Genomic DNA, 18,783 nt, shown 5'->3' on the forward strand with positions numbered 1-18,783 from the left:
TTTTTTTTCAAAGTAACAGCAAATCTTAATATAGCTGAGAATGCGGAACTGCCCTTAGGAAAATAGGTTGGACACATGAAAAGGAATCTTGCTCAGCAGGCTGAAGACGTGGAGCAACTTCTGCGGTTACGTTTTTCTTTCTTCTGGCACTTGTGGGGTGGGGATGGAGCTGCCTCACAGAGCTGGCTCACTCACCCAGCCCCGTGTTTCTCTCTGAGTACAGTCACATCTTCCTGAGCAAAGCACCTGGCTGAGACTCTGTTAGCTCAACCTAGAAAAGCAGTTCTCTGAAGTGCCCCTTTTGTGGAATTTGAAGCAACTTCAGGCTTACAGTGGGGCTCAGAGTTGCAGGATGGGTTGGGAGAAGCAGACGATCCCTTTTAACTGAGGTGTTTTGTTACAAATGGGCAAAGTCAGGCTCTGAGAGAGGCACAAGAAAGTTTGAGTTGTCATCTCCCGCCCAGAGTCCTGAAGACTTAAATGGCATTGAAATGAAGTCAACTCTTCAAAGCCAGAACTAATCAAATGAGGAGAGTTTCAAGTAGGAGGATAATCTTTGTCATCTGACAGCCGATCCCAAGTTCCCATGAGATCCCCACACAGTTGTGCTGCAGCAGCACGTAGCTGTTGTGCCAAGGCTGCCGCCTCTTGCCTGGAGTGCTGTGCGTGCTTTGCATAGCTGGTAAGCCTGGGCCTGGGGGCCTCTTCCAGTGGAGTGCCCCACATTCAGACCTGAATTTGCCAGAGGAGATGTGGCACCGTTTTGTGAGTGCTCAATCTCTTGGGGTGCAGTGGTATGGGACTCCAGGGAGGGGTTTTGCAGGAATGTTGGGGCTGTGGGAGACATGGAGCAGCTGCTGGTGCGTGTTTCCTTGCAGCATGCAGTCATCTTTCCCATGCAGACAGGAGAGCTGCATGTGAATATTCATCATGGGTCCATATATTTAAAATGGAAAAGATGTAAAAATATGCAGACAGCAAAGTTAACTCTCTCATACAAACAAGACCAGTGCTCAGGGAGCACAATTATCCAGGCTGCACATGCAGCTGATTACACAGCCCCAGAGCAGCTGAGAGCATCTCTTCAGGCTCCTTGGAGCAATTGCTCACCCTAGCAGCGCTGCCAGCACCCTCTCTCTGCCCATTCCGGGCCCTGGAACTCACCATGCAGGTGATTGTGGATTGCTGATGTTTACTGGAAATAGTTTCACATGTTTCAGTTTCCCTGCAGGAGTGGGACCTGGCAAGGTCCTGACGAAGGGGCTGTGGCTGTTTGCTGGGCTGTTGTGCCAGGGGTTTTGCTCAGCAGTGCTCGACTGGGCAGCCAGCCTCACTGTTCTTTGGTTGTTTTTTTTAGGTTTTTATAGTACTGTTTTATATAAGAGTAAGAGCTCATATCCTAATCTGTTGATAGGTAGTGCATTTCCATTTCCCCCATTGTGTCAGAACTTGAGAAGGGTGTTGCAGAACCTGCGCAGAGAAGCCTTTGATGAGCACTTTGCAAAATCACAGATCTGATCAAACCCATACACTACTTGCAAATGAACAGGGGATTTTGCAATGCTGAGAGGCTCCGGAAGGTGGCACTAATTCTCTGTACAGTGCCAGACTGGTGCTTCACTTTAATAGCAAAAGAAGTAAGCAATTAGTTGTGGGACAGCGTTCCTGCAGTATCTCCAGCAACTTCTTCTGAGATGTGCCAATAATGAGCATTGTGTCTGGAGAAAGGCCTGATGTAAATGTCTAGGAAAGGTGGATGGAGATCTCATAAAGCTTGAGAATTTACTGAAATTTACTCTTAATGAAGTGACTATGCCCCTGTCGTGATTTGGATAAAGAATTGGGAATGCAGGGATGTCTCTCATGCACTTTTATCTGAAATCTCCAAAGATAGAGAGCCCTGCAAGTAGGGGTGGAGAGCAGCATCTAGATCTCCACTTGTCATGTAGTCTGTTGCTCAGTGGCCAGTGAGCAATCTGTGACACTGCTGATGAGTACTGTTTTCCTCTTCTGCAGGTTTTCATCTCTGTGAACTGCCTCAGCACAGATTTTTCCTCTCAGAAAGGAGTTAAAGGCCTGCCCCTGAATCTTCAGATCGACACCTACAGCTACAACAACAGGAGTAACAAACCTGTGCACCGTGCCTACTGCCAGATTAAAGTCTTCTGTGACAAGGTAAAGTTAGATCAATGTGCAAATGATACTTTGGGAAAGGCTGCTCCTCAGCTTAGGAGGCTTTTTTTTGAACAGTGCAATTGATATGGACAAGTGAAGGCATTCATTTTTGCCCAAGTTGTACCACGTAATCCCTTGTAAATATCTTTGTGTTTTCTTATTATGCTTTTCTTTTGTTGTCAAGTTGACCCTTCTTTAAGCATAAAATGGAGCTGTTCTCATTGTGCCCCTATGGGATACAGCAGTGTAGTGAAGTCTGTTCACAGGCTGGATAGGTACTGTAATTTGACTGCTCTGCTTCATGCATTTAACCTCAAGAATTAACACCTTTCCCAGTCATGGATTACCTGAAACGGGGAAGGAAGCTACAGGAGCTGAGCTGAAAGCAGTTGTAAAGCTTCTCTGAGTTTGCAAAGGAGGATTCCTCAGTTTTTGTAACCTTCTCCAATCTGAACAATCTTTCAAGGAATGATAACAAGTGATATGCAGTGTTACTGTTTCCAGAGTGACCAAGAGCTCTCCTGGCTGGCATGAGTGCTGCATGACTTCCCCAGTCCCTCTGTCCATCACTGGGAGCTGCACTGAATTTCTGCCTTCCTGGCACCATACTTGGCTGAGGGCTCTCTTTACATCCAGCCTCTCTTCATCAGAAGGACTGTTTGCAAGGGAGATTTCGCACACCTCTGCAGTCCCAGGTCTGAGAATAGGTTCACACCCTCCCTCTGGAGGCCTGAGCTAGCAGGCATTGATCTCATCATGTGCAGTCTTTCCTTGGCATGCTGCTGGAATATGAGTGTCCCATTTCACTTTTTCTGCCCTTACCACCTCCCCAGATCTATGGAGCCCTCTAGTCTGCCTCTGCTAATAGCACCCTAGTAATAACCTGCTATGTTTTATTGTTCATTTTGGTTTTTAAACAGAATCATGAAATCATTAAAATTAGAAAAGACCACTAAGATAATCTCATTCCCCCCTCCACTGATTTATCTCCACCATGCCCCCTAGCCACGTTCCTCAGTGCCACATCTCCACAGTTATTGAACACCTCCAGGGATGGTGACTTCACCACCTCCCTGGACAGCCTGTGCCAGTGCCTCATCACTCCTTCTGAGAAGAAATGCTTCCTCATATTCAACCTGATGAAGTAACTGGTAATGAAGGCTTCTCTGCTTTTGTGCATATTAGGAGAAGCTGCTTGCAGTTATCACTATAAAGCTGCTTATTTGTCTTCCTTCCTGTGCCTCTTGGGAAGACTTTTGACAATGATGAACTTTCTAGGGAGTTAATGAATGTTCTCAGAGCTACTTCCTCTGCAGATCACTGTGTCATCCACACATATCACTGTCCTTACAGTGTTTGTTGCCACCCTTTGCCTGCAGGTTTGCTGTTACCCATTTTCTTCTTGGGGAACCAATTCTATACAGTGAAGAATTTTTGGAGGGAAAGGGGGAGAAAAAAACAGCACAAAATAGCTGTGCTGTGGCCACCCAGCAGCTCTGTAGACCCACTCAATTCCACCTAAGGCATGCCTGACATCACATCAAACCTAGGCACTGGCATGGCAGTGCTCTGCTGTTTTATGTGTATGAATTCATAGATTTTCTATGGAAGGCCAAGCAGTTGTGTTAATGCAGTGTGATCGTCTTTGCACAGGAAAGGAGGAACCTGTGGGGCAGGCAAGGCTGCTGCTACTTGGTTCTGGTTTTTGGTTGCTGCCTGTGAGATGAAGTTTCTTCTGGCATTTCTGCTCTTCGTGTTCCGCGTGGAAGGAGCCCAAAGCTGCCCACCATGCTTGGGTTGCATCTTATCTCCCACGTGGCTTCAGGAGCTGAACAGAGAATGTTGCCATTCTGCAGTGCATCACAGTGCAGGCTTCGTTCAGGCTTGTCACAGAAGTGCTTGGGCTACCAGGGATGGGGGTGGTCTGTCAGAGGGAGACCTCAAGGACGCAGCTGAGTGCTGCATGGGCAAGGGACAGTTAAATACATGCTCTCACAGACTATTGCTGGTGGTGTCCTTTGGGAGCTGCTATGGCCGTGCAGTGAGAGGGCTTTTATGGGGTACTGAAACCAGTGAGTTGTTGAAAGAAGAGGTCATGGAGGTGAGGCAGTTGGCTGGGAACAGGCTGTGCTGGTGCAGAGTGCGTGAGAGGGGACAACGCTTTCTGCCTCTGTCCCAGCCCAGTAAATCCCTCCCTAGAATTGCTAATGCTTCTGCAGTCAGCAGCTTCCCCTCCTATTAGATCTCTTCTTCTCTGACCTACTTCATGAACCCAGCAGCAAGGAGATGAGAGATGCTAAGGGCCAGCCACAAGGACCTGTGAGAAGTGTTATTTCTCCAACCCCCCCTGCATGCCATGGGTCACAGCTCGAGCCTCCAGCTGGCTTTCAACAGTGATGTGCTGTTATTAGACCCCTTTGGCTCAGCATCCCTTGTGCTCTCACGTCTCCACGTCCCTTTGCCCTAGTTTCCATGAACAAGAGAGTAGCAGAAGTCTCTTGTAGTGACGTTTCTCCACCAGCCGAGCATCCTCACTACATTGTCAGATATGGGGATATGCCAGGCACGTGGGCAGGATGCCCAGCTATTGGCTGGGGTGAGCCTGTCCCACAGGGGCAGCTCCTCCACATTGCGAGCAGGCTGCCAGAGCTCTACCTAAACAAGAGGGGCTGGGGACATCTCAGAGCACGTCTGTTGTACCCAGCAGGTGGGCAGGAGCAAGGCAGCCCAGTGGTGTCCTGAAGCCTGTTCTATTTTGACCGTGTCATAGCTTTGCACCCTATCCCTGTGCAGCTGTTGCTTATCATGTAAGTTGTATTTTGCTGCAGGAGGGAGGAATGATGGCTCTCCAGAGCACAGCTTCCCTTTGACAGCCCAAGAACCCGTTACACAAGGGAGGAGAAACAACAAAGGAAAATCCTGCAGCCTTTAGCGTGTTGGCAAGAGTGTGAAATCTTGCATTTCAGGCTGGTGAGGAAGTTGGGAAGATCTTTTTTTTATGAGCACACTTACTCCATAACTGCAGAATATGGGATTCCAGTATCCTTGTTTTTTATTTCCTTCCCCTGGCTCTTAGTAACAAGCTGACAAACCAGAAGAGCCTGTCGTTGAAGCAGTTGAGGTGATGCAGGGACCTAGGGAAAACCCAGCTGACTGTATAACAAAGCTCTGTGACCGTGCAGTAAGGGAGAGGTCAAAGGAGGTTTCCTCAAAATGCATACAAATCCTGTCAGTGGATCTGTATGTTCTTGGCACTGAAGACAATGCTGTTCCATAGCATAAAGTCTGAGGAGCAGAACTTCAGTAATTGCATCCGAAAGGTGGAGAACACAGGGCAGGAGCCAAATCTTTCTGCCACCAACTTCCGCTGCTGAGCTGAGATGCTGCAACTCCTCTGGTGACAGAAGCCACAAAGAGGAAATGGGTCCATCTGGAGTTTGGGTGGGTGTCCTCCCTGTCCTGGTGGAGCCTTTGTTGGTGTTATGGGGCCAGCTGCAGCCAGCAGCGGGCTTGTCTTTATCAGCAACTTTCTTGTTTTTTTTTCACAACAGCTGTCATGAAACTACTTGTGTCCCTGCTGCCAGCGGGGCGAAGAGGTGGTATGTGTTGGTGCACATCAAATATGTAGGTGAATCTTCCTTTTAATTGCTAGTGCAGACATGCCTGCTGCAACGTTGCAGGTGTTAGCATGGTGCTGCCCATAGAGTGTGGATTTACTGTGAGGTTAGGAGGGCTGTTGCCTTTCTCACATGCTATGTATTAGGTACTATTTTGGACCTTACTGCCACATGTTTTTTGATATTGTGTCTGCTGTAGCTAATCTGTTCTTCCTCTGCTCTACACAACGATGTGGGTGTTTTACTGGCAGCTCTGCAGGGCTAGAAAGAAGCAGTGATGGCTTTCTGTAATTCCTCTGTGGCCAGATAACCGTTACTCTGTTTTACAGGAGGACAGAGCTTGCACGCTCCATCTGGGGCAGTGGTCTGATGGCAGCACCCCAACTGAGTGTTGAGTAGCTACTTTGGGCCAGTCGCTTCCTGCAGCTGGCTGTGTGACGTCCCTGCCCTAACCCACAGTCACGTGGGATTCTGTTCAGAGCTGGAGGAATGAAAGTGATTCTCTGTTGTAGCTGTCTGCACCTACCTTGACTTGGTGTCCTCACTGCTGCTTGGGGTGAAGTGCCAGGAGCTATGTGGGCAGCAACCCAGCTTGGTCTTTGTGGCTTCCACCACAGCCCAGTGCCGATGCAAAGGAAAAAGAAATAATGCCTTCATTAAAGCGATGGATGTCTACAGCTTTAGACTGTAGAGCTTGTATAGCTGCTGCTGACTCCACATGCAGCATGCAGGAAGGTATCTTGTACTTGGTGATCTGAGCGTGCCTTGATGTTTTAGATCAATGCTCACTGATTATCTTGTGAACTCTTAAATTGGGAGGACTTGAAAGTTTCTTGTGTTTCAAACACTTCAGGTGTATCTTGTTATGCTTCATACAATTGTTATTTCTATCTGACTTGAAAGAAAAGGAAATAATGGCACCTTGTGTGTGGTTGCTGGAGTTCATTAGATTTGAAAGTAAACGTTGGGAGATCTCAGTGTTGGCATGCAGGTGGAGTTGCATCTCAGGTACCCTGGAGCTGACCTCTGCAAGCACAGCTCTGGAAGAATCTGTTCCTGTTCTGCAGTTGAAAAACAACAAACTAAAAAACCCCACTCACTTCCCTTAATCTCTTGGCAGGGAGCAGAAAGGAAGATCAGGGATGAAGAACGAAAGCAAAGCAAAAGAAAAGGCAAGTGCACTGACCCCAGCTCTCAGTTGAATGCCTGTAAGTAGAAATTATTCCATCAGTATTTTAAATGTTAGATCTCATTTCGTTTACAAATAATTTCTGTAGTAGTACTCTTAAGTCAATTTTTTTTAATCCCCTGTGAAGTTGGTTTTGTTTTAAGCTCTTGTTTATGGATCATTAATTGCATTTAACAAATTACTGAGTCATTTCGGACTTCACGTAATTTTTCCTGTCCAAGACAGGATCCTGGTGCACATTTACCAGTAGTTGAAGTGACGAGATGTGTACGATGTTTGGACGCTTGCTGCAGCCCCTGTAGATTGAGGTGTCCACATGAGCTGGAGCTGTTCTTAACATTTCCAACTTGATCTTAAACTTAAGCTTTAACGTATGTTGGAAGGTGCTTACAGCTGTGCAGCAAGTTGGTGGCAAGCTTGAGTCTGTGCCTCCCAGCCCTGTGCTCACTCTTCCAGAGCAAAGCCATCCTTATTTAGTATTTTCAGTAGAAATTGTTTCCATACACATGAGTGATGTGAAGATCTCAGCATTCTCAGTACACAAAGGCTGCGGAGCTGCCTCCTGCTAAGTATCTTCCCCTTGGCTGCTGCAGGTGAGGTTTATGTATCTTGACTGCAACAGATCCTATGTTTTGGTGGCTTGTTATTGGCTAACAGAGCTGCTTAGAGAACACGTCTCCCTATGCTCCCTTTAATGGGGCAGACGTGTGCTCTCCCTTGCTTATCAGAGCTGTGCTATTAGCAGTCCAACTGGTTGGACAGGCAGGCATCTCACAGCTTGTTGGGCAGGATTTTCCTGACGCAGCAGGTATGGGCTGCTGGAGCAGCTTCAGAAGAAGGTAATGCTCTGAGGGAACCCTTTTGCTCAAGGGCGAACGTTGAAGGGATGTGTTTTGATTTGTTTTCCCCTACGTAAAAGGCAGCTTTAACACACTGCTAGCATTTCACAAATGTAGTTGCCTCAGTGGCTCTCAAAAGACTGCTGGAAGGTGAAAACTCAGTTTCAATACCAATTTACAGGATCTCATGATTGTACAGAAGCTGCTTTCTAGTGAGAATTTCCTAAGCTTAACCTGGAGAGACCTTGATTTTCCTGGAAAGTACAATGCACTGCTGTTTAGTTTTTATGTTAGGAGTTTTTAATTGCTCTAAGACATAAGCTGTTGTACCCACCTCTGGGATTACTGAAACCATATGCATGTGGACTTAGCAACAGCAGAAATTTTGACTTTTGGTCAAAACAATTATTTTACAGGGATTGAGCAGTCTTTGAAAAGTCTTTAGAAGGCAAAAAAAAGTTTTTCTGATCGGAGACGTGAGAGGTGAAGTGCTTTGCTAGCAGTTGGTTTGACTCAAAGTGTAAGAGTTTCCATGTGGTAATTAAGTGGAAATCTGTGGTTCTGACATGACCATATCAGAACAGCAATTTGAGGCACCTCCTGCCTCACTCTGCCCCAAATGGGCTTTTGTGGATGAGCACTGTGCTTTGTATCACTTCACTGGTGTGCGGTGAGAGCTGAAGTCCTCTGTGTGCTGGTGGGGGATGACGTGGGGTCTGGCAGCCTGGGGGTGATCAGGGTGAATGATGAAATGAAGAATATAAGTTGAGAAGTATGAAATGGAAATGCAACTCGTGAGCATATTTGTGCATCTCTTCAGAGCAAACATGCTTCTTAATACTGACTTTGGAGAGGTGCCCAGCTGTGTGGGTGGCAGTCTGTTTCCTTCTTTCTCTTCTTTCCGCCGTTCTGGTGTGGGAAATTCAGCAGCCCACTGTGGGGGATTGGTTAAGCAGAAGGGGGAGGGGGGGCTTTAAACAGCTTTTGTTCTCTGTTCCACTTGGTATATGGAAGACCTAGGTTTTTCTGTTGGGGTTAGTGGTCAGACCACCCTGCAGCCCAGCTTAATACTCAAATGCAGTCAGACAGTTCACTTAGAGGGAATTCGTTCTCTGCTGTTCTGCTGGAGTCCAGGCCCCCTCACCCAAGACAACCCAGGTTCAAACTCCTCTACTACAGAACCTTCTCCCTTTGACCCTGACTATTGGGTACTCTTGTTCAGCAGCCTCGTGTGTGCCTTTTAAGCGATGTGGGAAAGCTTCAGCCTCATCATTGCCTGCACCATCCTCGCTGTCTGTACTGTCCTCTGACCCAGCCTTTGGTCTCTCTCCAGTTTCTGATGTCAAAGTGCCAATGCTTCCCTCACATAAGCGGACGGACATCACTATCTTCAAGCCCTTCATGGATTTAGACACCCAGCCAGTCCTCTTCATTCCTGATGTTCACTTTGCAAATCTGCAGCGTGGTGCTCATGTAAGTAAAGCCTGTGGGTGTAGGAGTGATGAGTGCTATGGGGTGTATTTGCAAGAAGTCTAGGATGCTGTGTGTTTCTGTTAATATGAAATACCAGACTGTCTGCACGGATGCTGTAAACAAACACAGGCTGAGTCTTACATGAGCAAGAGACATTGCTCCTAGATGTGTTGGCTGGACTTAACTGGGGATGTTTTCTGAATAAATTATTTTCCTGTGAGCTACTGTTGTTAAGGACCTGAAATGATTTTTCCAAAGCATTTCCAGCTGAGAGTTCACAGAAGGAACTGCAGCTGGTTTTCTCTTGTAAAGTCTGCTGGCTTTCTGCTGTGCTGCTGTAGACTTCAGGCTTCTGCAGCCTGCTGCTGCAGAGTGAAAAGCTGTTTTGTGGAGCTGGCAAGCGTGTCAGCTCTGTGATCTGCTGCCAGAGCACCCTGCCTCAGCATTCCTGGAAAGTCCCAGCTGACAGGAAGCTGGAAGGGAAAAAATGAGTGCAACCAAATTTCAGAATCTTCAGTCTTCCTGTGTTTAGAGTTCTGGCATGCTCTAATAGAATATCAGTGTTACTTTTTTAAGACAGTTGCCTCAATTCCTAATGGAGAATCAGAATAAACTTGTATCCATAAGCTTTAAGTACTGTTGAAAGACTACGTTAGCCTAGACAGAGAACTAGTTAGCTCTTGTGCATTCCCATCCTTAGCATTTGAGACCCTCCAATTTCTCTGAAGGAAAAGTGGTAAAGAAGATACTTACTGGCTTTTGAAAGATTGAGTCTAAGTGTTGTTTGATACAGAAAGATAAAGAGGAAATGAATTCCAGTTCTGGGTAAAGCTTGCACAACCCTGAGCAAAAGCACTATCTGTTTATTAAAATGAAGGTGATGGTTTTTTTGCTTGAATCAAAGGATCTTACTTGTAGTAAGATGTGTCTGTAGTAAAGGTGTGTCTGGCTGCCTTCTTGACAGCCTCTTTTTCCCCTGTAGCCTGTACTGCTGTGTTTATCAGTCAGTTGAGCAAGAGAGCCAACTGCCTATCCCCTGCACTTCCTACTGTGGATTTAGGGGTTCTCTCTGCTAGAACAAAAACTTGTCACTGTTGGACCTTTGCTTGTGTGGGATACAGCAGAATTGCTCAATGGCAATGACTCTTCAATGTAAACAAAACTGTTGCAAAGTTGCTGTTAGCAGTTAACGCTTGAAGGGATGGGAAGTGTATTGCTGGCAGGACCATGTTATGCGAGCCAAATGGTGTGTCTTCACGTGACTTTGTTTTGTGGAGCTCAGACTACTGTGTAGTTTTCTCAGAGGACAGAATATGCTTTTAGGTCTCACTAGCTAGTTAAATCACTCTATGGTTTTCTGCATATTTCAAGAAAATATTTCTTTGTTTTAAAAGGTCCTTCCTGTTGCTTCTGAAGAGCTAGAAGGTGAAAGGTAAGAGCTGTGCTTTTTCAGACTCCTGAAACTTTGCCCTTGGAAAGGAGGTAAGTCCCTGTAATTGTACTGTGGCTAACATTTTGCTCTATCAATGACAGTTCCAGCCTGAAGAGAGGAGGTTACATTGGTGAAGAGGACTTCATTGCTACTCCAAACAAAATGGCCAGAATAGAAGAACCAAAAAGAGGTATTACTTTCTCCTTTCAAAGACTGCATTATCGGAGAGTTTGTCCATCAGGGTAGAGAGATGCCTCTGAGATTGTTTCATTTTGTAGTATACTTTATCCTGACCTTTTTGTTTTGACTAATAATGGAAAGTACACGTGTATCAGATGATAGTTCAGTTTCACAAATCTTTTTGCCGTGGGAGAATTTTGGGGGTTTTCTGCCAGCTCACACACCGCCTGCTTTTGAATTTTGTGTAAGGAAAGGTGCAGAGGTATTGAGCAGTGTTCCAATCCTTTGAGCAGAAAGTTTACCAGATAATTAATTACAAAATACCAGAAACTCTTTCATGGCAATTTGACATTTCAGTGCCAAGAGCTGCTTCTGGATATAAAATTGTTGCATTTTCCATGGTGTTGGAAGATGGGCTGTTCACCACAAGGAAGCAAAATGAGAACATATTTTATTGATTTTTAAACCTATTTTATCTTTGAACTTCGTGGAATTGGACGTTACTGTGGTGTCATGAAGGAAAATGAGAGTTCCCTTTTGGAGGAGGCATAGAGGATTGCCTGCCTGATGACAGCTGGGTATGGAAAGACCATGGCAAGGCTTAAAGGATTAAAAGATGAAGATTAAACTTGCTAGGTTTAACCTTTTCCACTTTGCGAGTTTGACCTGAATGGGGCTGTACTTTGGTAGTCTGTGTAAACTAATTGGAAATGATGGATTTTATAAAAGGAAGTGTGACCTCTTGGTTTCTCTTGATTGTGTGCAATAAAATGAGACCCACGGGAATATCTCTATGTTGACTGCTCTAATGTCCTACCTGTGCTGTTACTGAGAGTGTTTATGCTCTCTTCATTTAAAAATCTACAGTTCTTGTTCAGAATCTCCCTCTAGCAGAGGAAATCAAGGTGCTGTCCTTAGCTCACCTTGTTCAACTTATACCAGTAATTGTGCTGTATTGCAGGCGTGTCAAAGGCGTGTAGCTAATGAACCCTTGTAAACAATCCAGCTTGCAATACCTAGTCATTAGAAGATGGATTAAAGGCAGCAAAGCCGTTCTAGTCCAAGCTTTTTTTGCTCTTATGGCTTATTCCTCAGCCTTAATGCAGTTTTTAATGAGGCTGATGCTACATACAATGACTCTGCTAGCTTGAGAACGCTAGAGATACTTACCTAATTGGGTTTCTTATTCTTTGCTTCCCATCCTAGCAGGAAAGAGAGCCTGTAGTGTGTGTCAGCTGAGCTGGAGAGGGTATTCCTCAAATGTGGCATGGAGAGGGGAGACAGATGAGATAATGTAGGAGGAGGGGGGGTGTACAAATAAATAATTATAAAACGAGGAGGTGACCAAGTTGGCTTCACCTACAGTGATGGTGTCTGTCAAATCGGTTAATTGTGAAAAATCTTATGGTAGGGACATGAAGGGATGCTAGATTCTCAAAACTCCATGTTTTGCATTCTTCCTTTCTGTGTTTTAAATGTAATCTTTCAAAAAAATAGACAAAATATCAGGTAGTGAAAAATCTGAATTTTGAGAATGAAGGTGTTTGACATGTAAGCATGCAGTATTTTTGTGCATGAAGAGTGCCTTTTGAGCTAACCTAGCTGTACATCTTCAGTGTATGGTAGGTGTAAGTATGTACTTCTCTTCATGAGACCCTTAGTCCATATTGCTCCGTATTTGGCCACTGTCATATACAGGTCTTTGATGAGAATCAACTGTGCAGTTAATTCCTCTCTGCGATTTGCTTTTCAGTGTTGCTTTATGTCCGAAAAGAATCAGAGGAAGTCTTTGATGCACTTATGTTAAAGACACCATCTCTGAAAGGCCTAATGGAAGCTGTAAGTATGAAGGCTGATTTGTAGTCCTTGCCTCCTGCTTGAGGAAAAAGCGAGTGGCCCAGTCAGTGTGTGAAGGACAGTCGTAGGATTTAGAATGCTGATTGCAGTTTGTGTCCATGTATCTCTGCTGCTTCTGGAAATGCAGAAGGCCAATGCTCTTTCAGTAAAGGGGAAATTAATATAAATAATGCTTTAGTTCATTGTTGAAGGGGCTTTTGGAAGCTTCCTGTTTAAATGTCTTATTCCACACACATGAGATCTGGGTGTAAGAAGGTGTTTCTTAACCTTCCTTGAAAATCTGAGCTTAAGAGTCACAAACAGCTAGGCAGTGCTGGAAAGACAGACCTCTGGGCTTGCTCTGCATGCAGGTTCTGTTCTGGGCACGTGGCAGCAGCAAGCAGTTTATAGGTCTTTTTCTTGAGGGGAAAAAAAAGGCAGTGGGCTCCCACTTGGAATGACTTTTGTGGCAGAGATAAAAGCTGAATTAGGATGTGGAGCAATTTCCAGAGCATGTTCAATGGCTTGGGTTTATTTCTGTGTGAAAGCCTTGTTTGGGGGCCTTCCTTCCCCTCTGCAGACTGCTAGGGAGGAGCTATTTCTAAGCCCCAGCTTAGAACAGGGCAGTGTGCTTGGACAGTTTTATGTATCTGTGCACACAAGCGTGAAATTATTCTCTGGTGCTTGACTTCCAAAATAGCCTTCCACTTACTCCTGCTGCTGTAATGCTGCAAGGGAAGTACAGAGCATAACTCTGGGGAATGATGTCATGCTTGGCACTAGCTCAGAATTGCCATTTCTAACCATCATTCTGTGACTAATGCCTCGTGGAGGCTTGGAAGACAGAGGCCTCAGGGCTGTACAGCCAGGTATTGCCTTCTCTTTGGGACCAGAGATGGTTCTGTAACATGAGACCCTTTCCTGCCCGTGGTGCTTTGGAATGTGATGTTCTTGGCCTGTTCTCCTCTACAAATCTGGGTGAGGAATATGAGGCAGAAGAGGAACTTTATTGATGGCTAATCGTGGGAGCAGCTCAAGCTGTTGTGTGCTGGGGCACACAGGCTTTGCCAGCACACGCAGGTTGGAGAGTGACTGACAGGTAGAGGGGGTGAAGGCTCAGGGGCCCTGAAGTAAAACTGTACCTCTGCAGTTTCACTGAGACTTCTCATAACAGGGAATCAAAAGCTCACAAATACAGTTTGGAGAACCCATCACATGCTTTTGTGCCCTGAAAGAGCACACTGGTTTGGTGCTTGCTGTTGATTCAATAGAGTAATTTGCCAAAGTAAATCAGACGTGGTTGCCTTTGTGTATTTGTATGCTGACAAGCCATGCTTTGAGGCTATGGACACTCAAATGGCTGAGGCAGAAATTTGTGATCATTTTGTCTTTAACACAGTTTTTTGCTTTGTTGCTCTTTCTTCCTATATCAGCCACTGTGATGAGTAGTTTTTACCTGATCTCTCTGATACTGACTTCAAAAATGGCTTTCAATACAGTAAGAGACCAGAGAGCCCAGGGAGGGTGCAGTGTTGTTGTTCTCTCAGTGTAGGCTCTTTGTTGAGTCAGCAGGGAGTTGCTAGATCAAGAATCAGAGCCCAGGTTTAGATCATAATTGAGTGTTTTGCACTGAAGTAAGTGAAAGGCAGTCTTAGCAGTCTCCTTGCTTTACAGATGTTTTCTTTCTTTTGTTCTAGATATCTGACAAGTATGATGTTCCTTTTGATAAAATAGGAAAAATCTTCAAAAAATGTAAAAAAGGGTGAGTACGTATCCTTGGGGCAACTCTGAGAACATGAGCTCCTTTCTTTCAAACCTGTAGGCAAATCTGCTTTAACTCTTTCTGTGCACTGCATGTATGCAAATATCATGAGTGTGTGTGTGTGTGTGTGTGTGTATGTGTGTGTGTGTGTGTGTGTTCAGGCCCTGAACTAATCCTGTTCCCATCTAATTCATAGAGCAATAAAGTATAAGGGTCCTGTAGAGCTGAACAGTTGGACTTATTCTGTAAATGCAAGTCATTGCACTTGCATTGGTCTTGGAATTGACTGCTATTTGAATCAGACTTGATCATGCCAGATAAGAGTTCAGTTTTTTTAACGACTCCAAGTGACAAAGAACCTACTTGAACCCATGCTAAATTGTTTGAATGGTTAACTGTGCTCACTGTCTATATTTGGCTCGAATTTCTAAACCTGTTTTTTTTGTGTGTGTGTGCTACATTGAAAAAAAACCCTACTTGTGCAATACCTGTTCCCTGCAAAGGCCACAGTCCTTGAATTCATAGTTGAGTTCATGAACGTGCCTTTATTTTTCCTTTTCATCTTTTAGTAATTTTCTTGGTCCTTCTCCAAAGTCACTTCAGTTTCTTAGCTTCTTTCCCAAAGCCCCTTTGCCCAGAAAAATTAATTCACCAGAAAAATTTAATCACTTTTGGAACGTAATTTCAAGTAGTAGTAGTGCTTTTATAGCAGAATTGCCACACCAGAATTAACTGCAAGAGTTTGGAATTGACGGCAGCTAAATTACTGCAGAGGACAGTTCTGTGTGTTTCAGTGTGTGAACACGCCTTTACATACACACAAGTTATTCTGGCGAATAAAAGAAGTGCCCACATACCAGCAATTTCTTCAATTTCTGTGAGCTCTGCAGGGGTTATTTGTAACTGCTGATTATTTGTAACTGTCAAACAAACCAGTTCAGAGCCCCAACGCTGTTAAACCGTGTTCAGCATCTGATGGGATTTGTGCCATTTCTGAGATCTCCTTCCCTCCCAGTTCAGGAGCTACATTTCAAGCTTTCCTTCAGCTGGGAAGTGTGGCTTCAATCCTTGGTGGCAGGTCTGGGTGAGAGCAGCTAGATTTGCTATGGCAGGTGAAGATTCAATGCAGGCGGGCAGGAGTCTTAGCTTACCTCTGGACAGTCTCACTGCTGTGAGATTTGAGTGTTCCTTTGCTGTCTTTGGCATTTAGAACTCTAATATTTCCCCAACTTATCTTATTTTTCTAGAATTCTGGTCAACATGGATGATAACATTGTGAAACACTACTCTAATGAAGATACCTTCCAGTTGCAGATTGAAGAAGTTGGAGGATCTTACAAGCTGACTCTCACTGAGATCTAAGATCACGGATCCTCTGTGGATTTTAAGCACAGATCTCAAGTGATCATTTTCCCATAATGTAGTGTGTTGGGTAAAACACTGATCACCTTCTCCAGGAGCAAGTCAGGTGTTGACTTGGTCTGGGGATCAGAGAAGTGTTTTTGCTTGATACCTTTGTCTCTGTTCTTTCTAGAGAACGTTGTAATGCTCATGAACTTATTTGCACTTGAAACCAGTGAGCAAAGAACAGCAATTAAATAGAGCATGTATAAAAGACTAGTAGATAAGGGAGGGGAAACCCTTGGAAGGTGGCCTTTTAGAGTGGTGATGTCTTATTTATCTATTCGGTACCCACGATTGAGCCTGTTATCAGCTAATAGCGTTTTACTGGACTGTTTTCTGTTAAGTAGAGCTGCAAAACTACTGACTGAAACTGGTAGGAATTGCGTGCAGGTTGGAGAAAAGTCATCATAATGTTTACTCTTTATCAGGGCAGGTTGTTGAAATCACTTGTGTCACTGGGGGGGAATGTAATACTGCCTTGCTTATGAAGAACTCGCCTTAGTAACTGTGTGAACTCTCATCAGATGAAGCTATATTGTATATAAGTGCAATATATTTTTGAAGGTTTGTAAATGTGTACATACAAGTGATATATAATATATATAAAATATGGTGTTTGTGTATATACCATGAATATATGCAAAGAAGCCCATCTAAAAGGATGCCATATACAGAGAAAACAGATATTTAACGTAGCTATTTAAAAAAAAGGACAAAGCCTTAACATGCACCAAAGGTGAGCACACATCGGTACGTTCGTAGAACGCGGAGAGCCCTTGTTCAGCATGCATTTTCCTGTGTGGAGGGAAGGGTAGCAGCTCTCCTCAACCCCTCTGGACAGCAAGGCTCTGTCTCCTGCCTGTCCTGGCTCTGAGCAGTGGTGTCCTGCTGCCCACAGGGTGGTCTGGGCTGAGGCCGTGCCCAAGAAAAGCTGAGCACATTCAGGTTCCTTGAAACCTCACTTTGAGGGGTCAGGAAGTCTCCTGCAGGGTGGATTTCTGTCTGTGGCAGTGTGTGCTTAGGGTTCCCCCAGACCTCTGCCAAGCCCTGTGGCAGCAGTTCAGTGTGGGGAAGTCCAGTGCTTGGCAAGATGTTGGGTAGTGCAGCAGGGGCCCTGGATCAATGAGGGCAGTTGCTAGCAGCAGTCAGTCTGGTCTCAGCTGCCAGAAACCTCCAAAAAAACTCCAAAACCAGCCACTGCAATAAGCTCTATAGTGCTTACTCATTGTGCCTTTGTGCTTAGGAAGTGAAAGTGCCCTCTGGTTAGCAGCAAGGGAGAGATGCACAGTAATGGCTGCAGCCACCTGCACTGCAGGGTGGGATGTGAGCAGGTAGGAAGTTCTGGGACTGGTGGTGATGGCAGTGGTCTGCGTTAATGGGAGGTTTGCAGCACAAAGCTGGGGGGGTTGGACATGCATTGCCCTGAGTTGACCTGGACAGGCTGGAGAAGCAGGCTGGCAAAGTAGGACGTGATTCTGCTGAATGGTTCGTGTGTCCCCTGAGCCATCAGCGAGTGGTAACCCAGTGTTGTCTGGCTGCATCATGCTGCTGTTTGGAAAAGGGCGTAGATGCCACGCTGAGTTTTACAGACAGAAGCACAGGCTGCAGAATGCCTGAGCCTTGCCTGGTGTCCCACTGGGCTCTGAGGGAGCCTCAGGCACAGCACGGTGCCCTGCTTTGGGCCGCCCTTCCCACTGCTGTCCTGCCAGGAGCTCAGGGCTGAGGGAGCGGAGTCTCCAAACGTGTTGATGTGTGCTCCCACTCCTTGTGGTGGGCTTACGTTGCAGAAATTCAGGTTGCAGATGGAGAAGGTTGCCCAGGGAGGGCTGTGGCCTTTGGCATCAGAGCTCTCCAGAGCCAGGCTGGATAACATACCCTGATGGCTGGGGGTACAGTTAATCCTGCCCTGGTGCTGAGATGAGGTTTCTGACTTGAAGTCCCTTCCCGCCATATATTTTGTTATTATTTTATGACGTAGGTGAACTGTGGTATTTTGGGATTTATGCTCGGGCCGACCCCAAGCATCCCATTCCCCCTCCTTCCCTCTCTCAGCCCTCCTGCTCGCACCTGCTAACAGCCTGCTTGGGCCTGGAGTGAGCTGGCGTGGCCCTGCCCTCCATTGGGCTTCCCTTGTGAGTTACGGGCACTGCTGCAAGGGGATTTTTTAAACCTGGTACATAGAATCCGTATATATTGACACATTTGTATTGAAAATGGAAGTTCTATTACAGAAACTCAATCTGGGGTCAGGGAAGTAGTTTAGGGTCTCTGTAGGGGTAGGGTTGACACAACCGTTATTTCTTTTTTACTGTGTAATGAAGTATGTGAACTAAATCTGCCGATTGTTTTCCTCTAAGGCTCTCTGGGACACGGGTCTTCTCTGTAGCAGCAACCTCATGTATGTGTTATGGAACTGATTTTTGGTTTTGCCTGCTGTTTTTTTAATTGAAAACGTATTTTAAACCAAGCTATTAAATTTTATATGTTCATTTCTAACGCTGAGTCTTCTGCGCAGTGAGAACGGCTGCGTTTCCCGGCCTCAGCGACAGCGACAGGGCCGAGGGAACGGCGCGGGGCCGGCGGGGAGGGAAACTGGGGGTAGGGACAGGCTGCGGGCACGGCCCCGAGCGGCTGCACTACAAGGAGCGTTTGAACAGCGCTCTCAGAGCTGGGCTTTGGGTTCGGGGCGGTGCTGTGCGGAGCCGGGGCTGCCCTTGCCGACTCAGGATGCTGTATGACTCACTGCCGGCAGCGCGCACTGCTGGGCTCCGCTCACAGCCCGGGCCTGAGCTGCGGCGTGGAGCTGGGAGCCTCGTGTCCCCGTGTGCGCCCGGCCGGCCCTCCCTCCCCGTCGGCTGCCTTCTGGAGCCCCGGCT

General features: G+C 45.9%; 1 protein-coding gene across 1 annotated transcript; it reads left to right on the plus strand.

The window, feature by feature from the left end:
• Positions 1-1,991: 1,991 nt before the first annotated feature.
• On the plus strand, positions 1,992-18,403 carry GRHL1 (grainyhead like transcription factor 1). The gene is made up of 8 exons (XM_019613272.2): positions 1,992-2,175; positions 6,913-7,000; positions 9,154-9,293; positions 10,688-10,725; positions 10,827-10,915; positions 12,659-12,744; positions 14,439-14,503; positions 15,751-18,403. The coding sequence occupies exons 3-8, from the start codon at positions 9,174-9,176 to the stop codon at positions 15,863-15,865; spliced, it is 513 nt and encodes a 170-aa protein (XP_019468817.1). The 5' UTR covers positions 1,992-2,175; positions 6,913-7,000; positions 9,154-9,173; the 3' UTR covers positions 15,866-18,403.
• The last annotated feature ends 380 nt before the right edge of the window (positions 18,404-18,783 follow it).

The sequence above is a fragment of the Meleagris gallopavo genome, chromosome 2, assembly GCF_000146605.3.
Source record: "Meleagris gallopavo isolate NT-WF06-2002-E0010 breed Aviagen turkey brand Nicholas breeding stock chromosome 2, Turkey_5.1, whole genome shotgun sequence".
In the NCBI taxonomy this organism is placed as follows: Eukaryota; Metazoa; Chordata; class Aves; order Galliformes; family Phasianidae; genus Meleagris; species Meleagris gallopavo.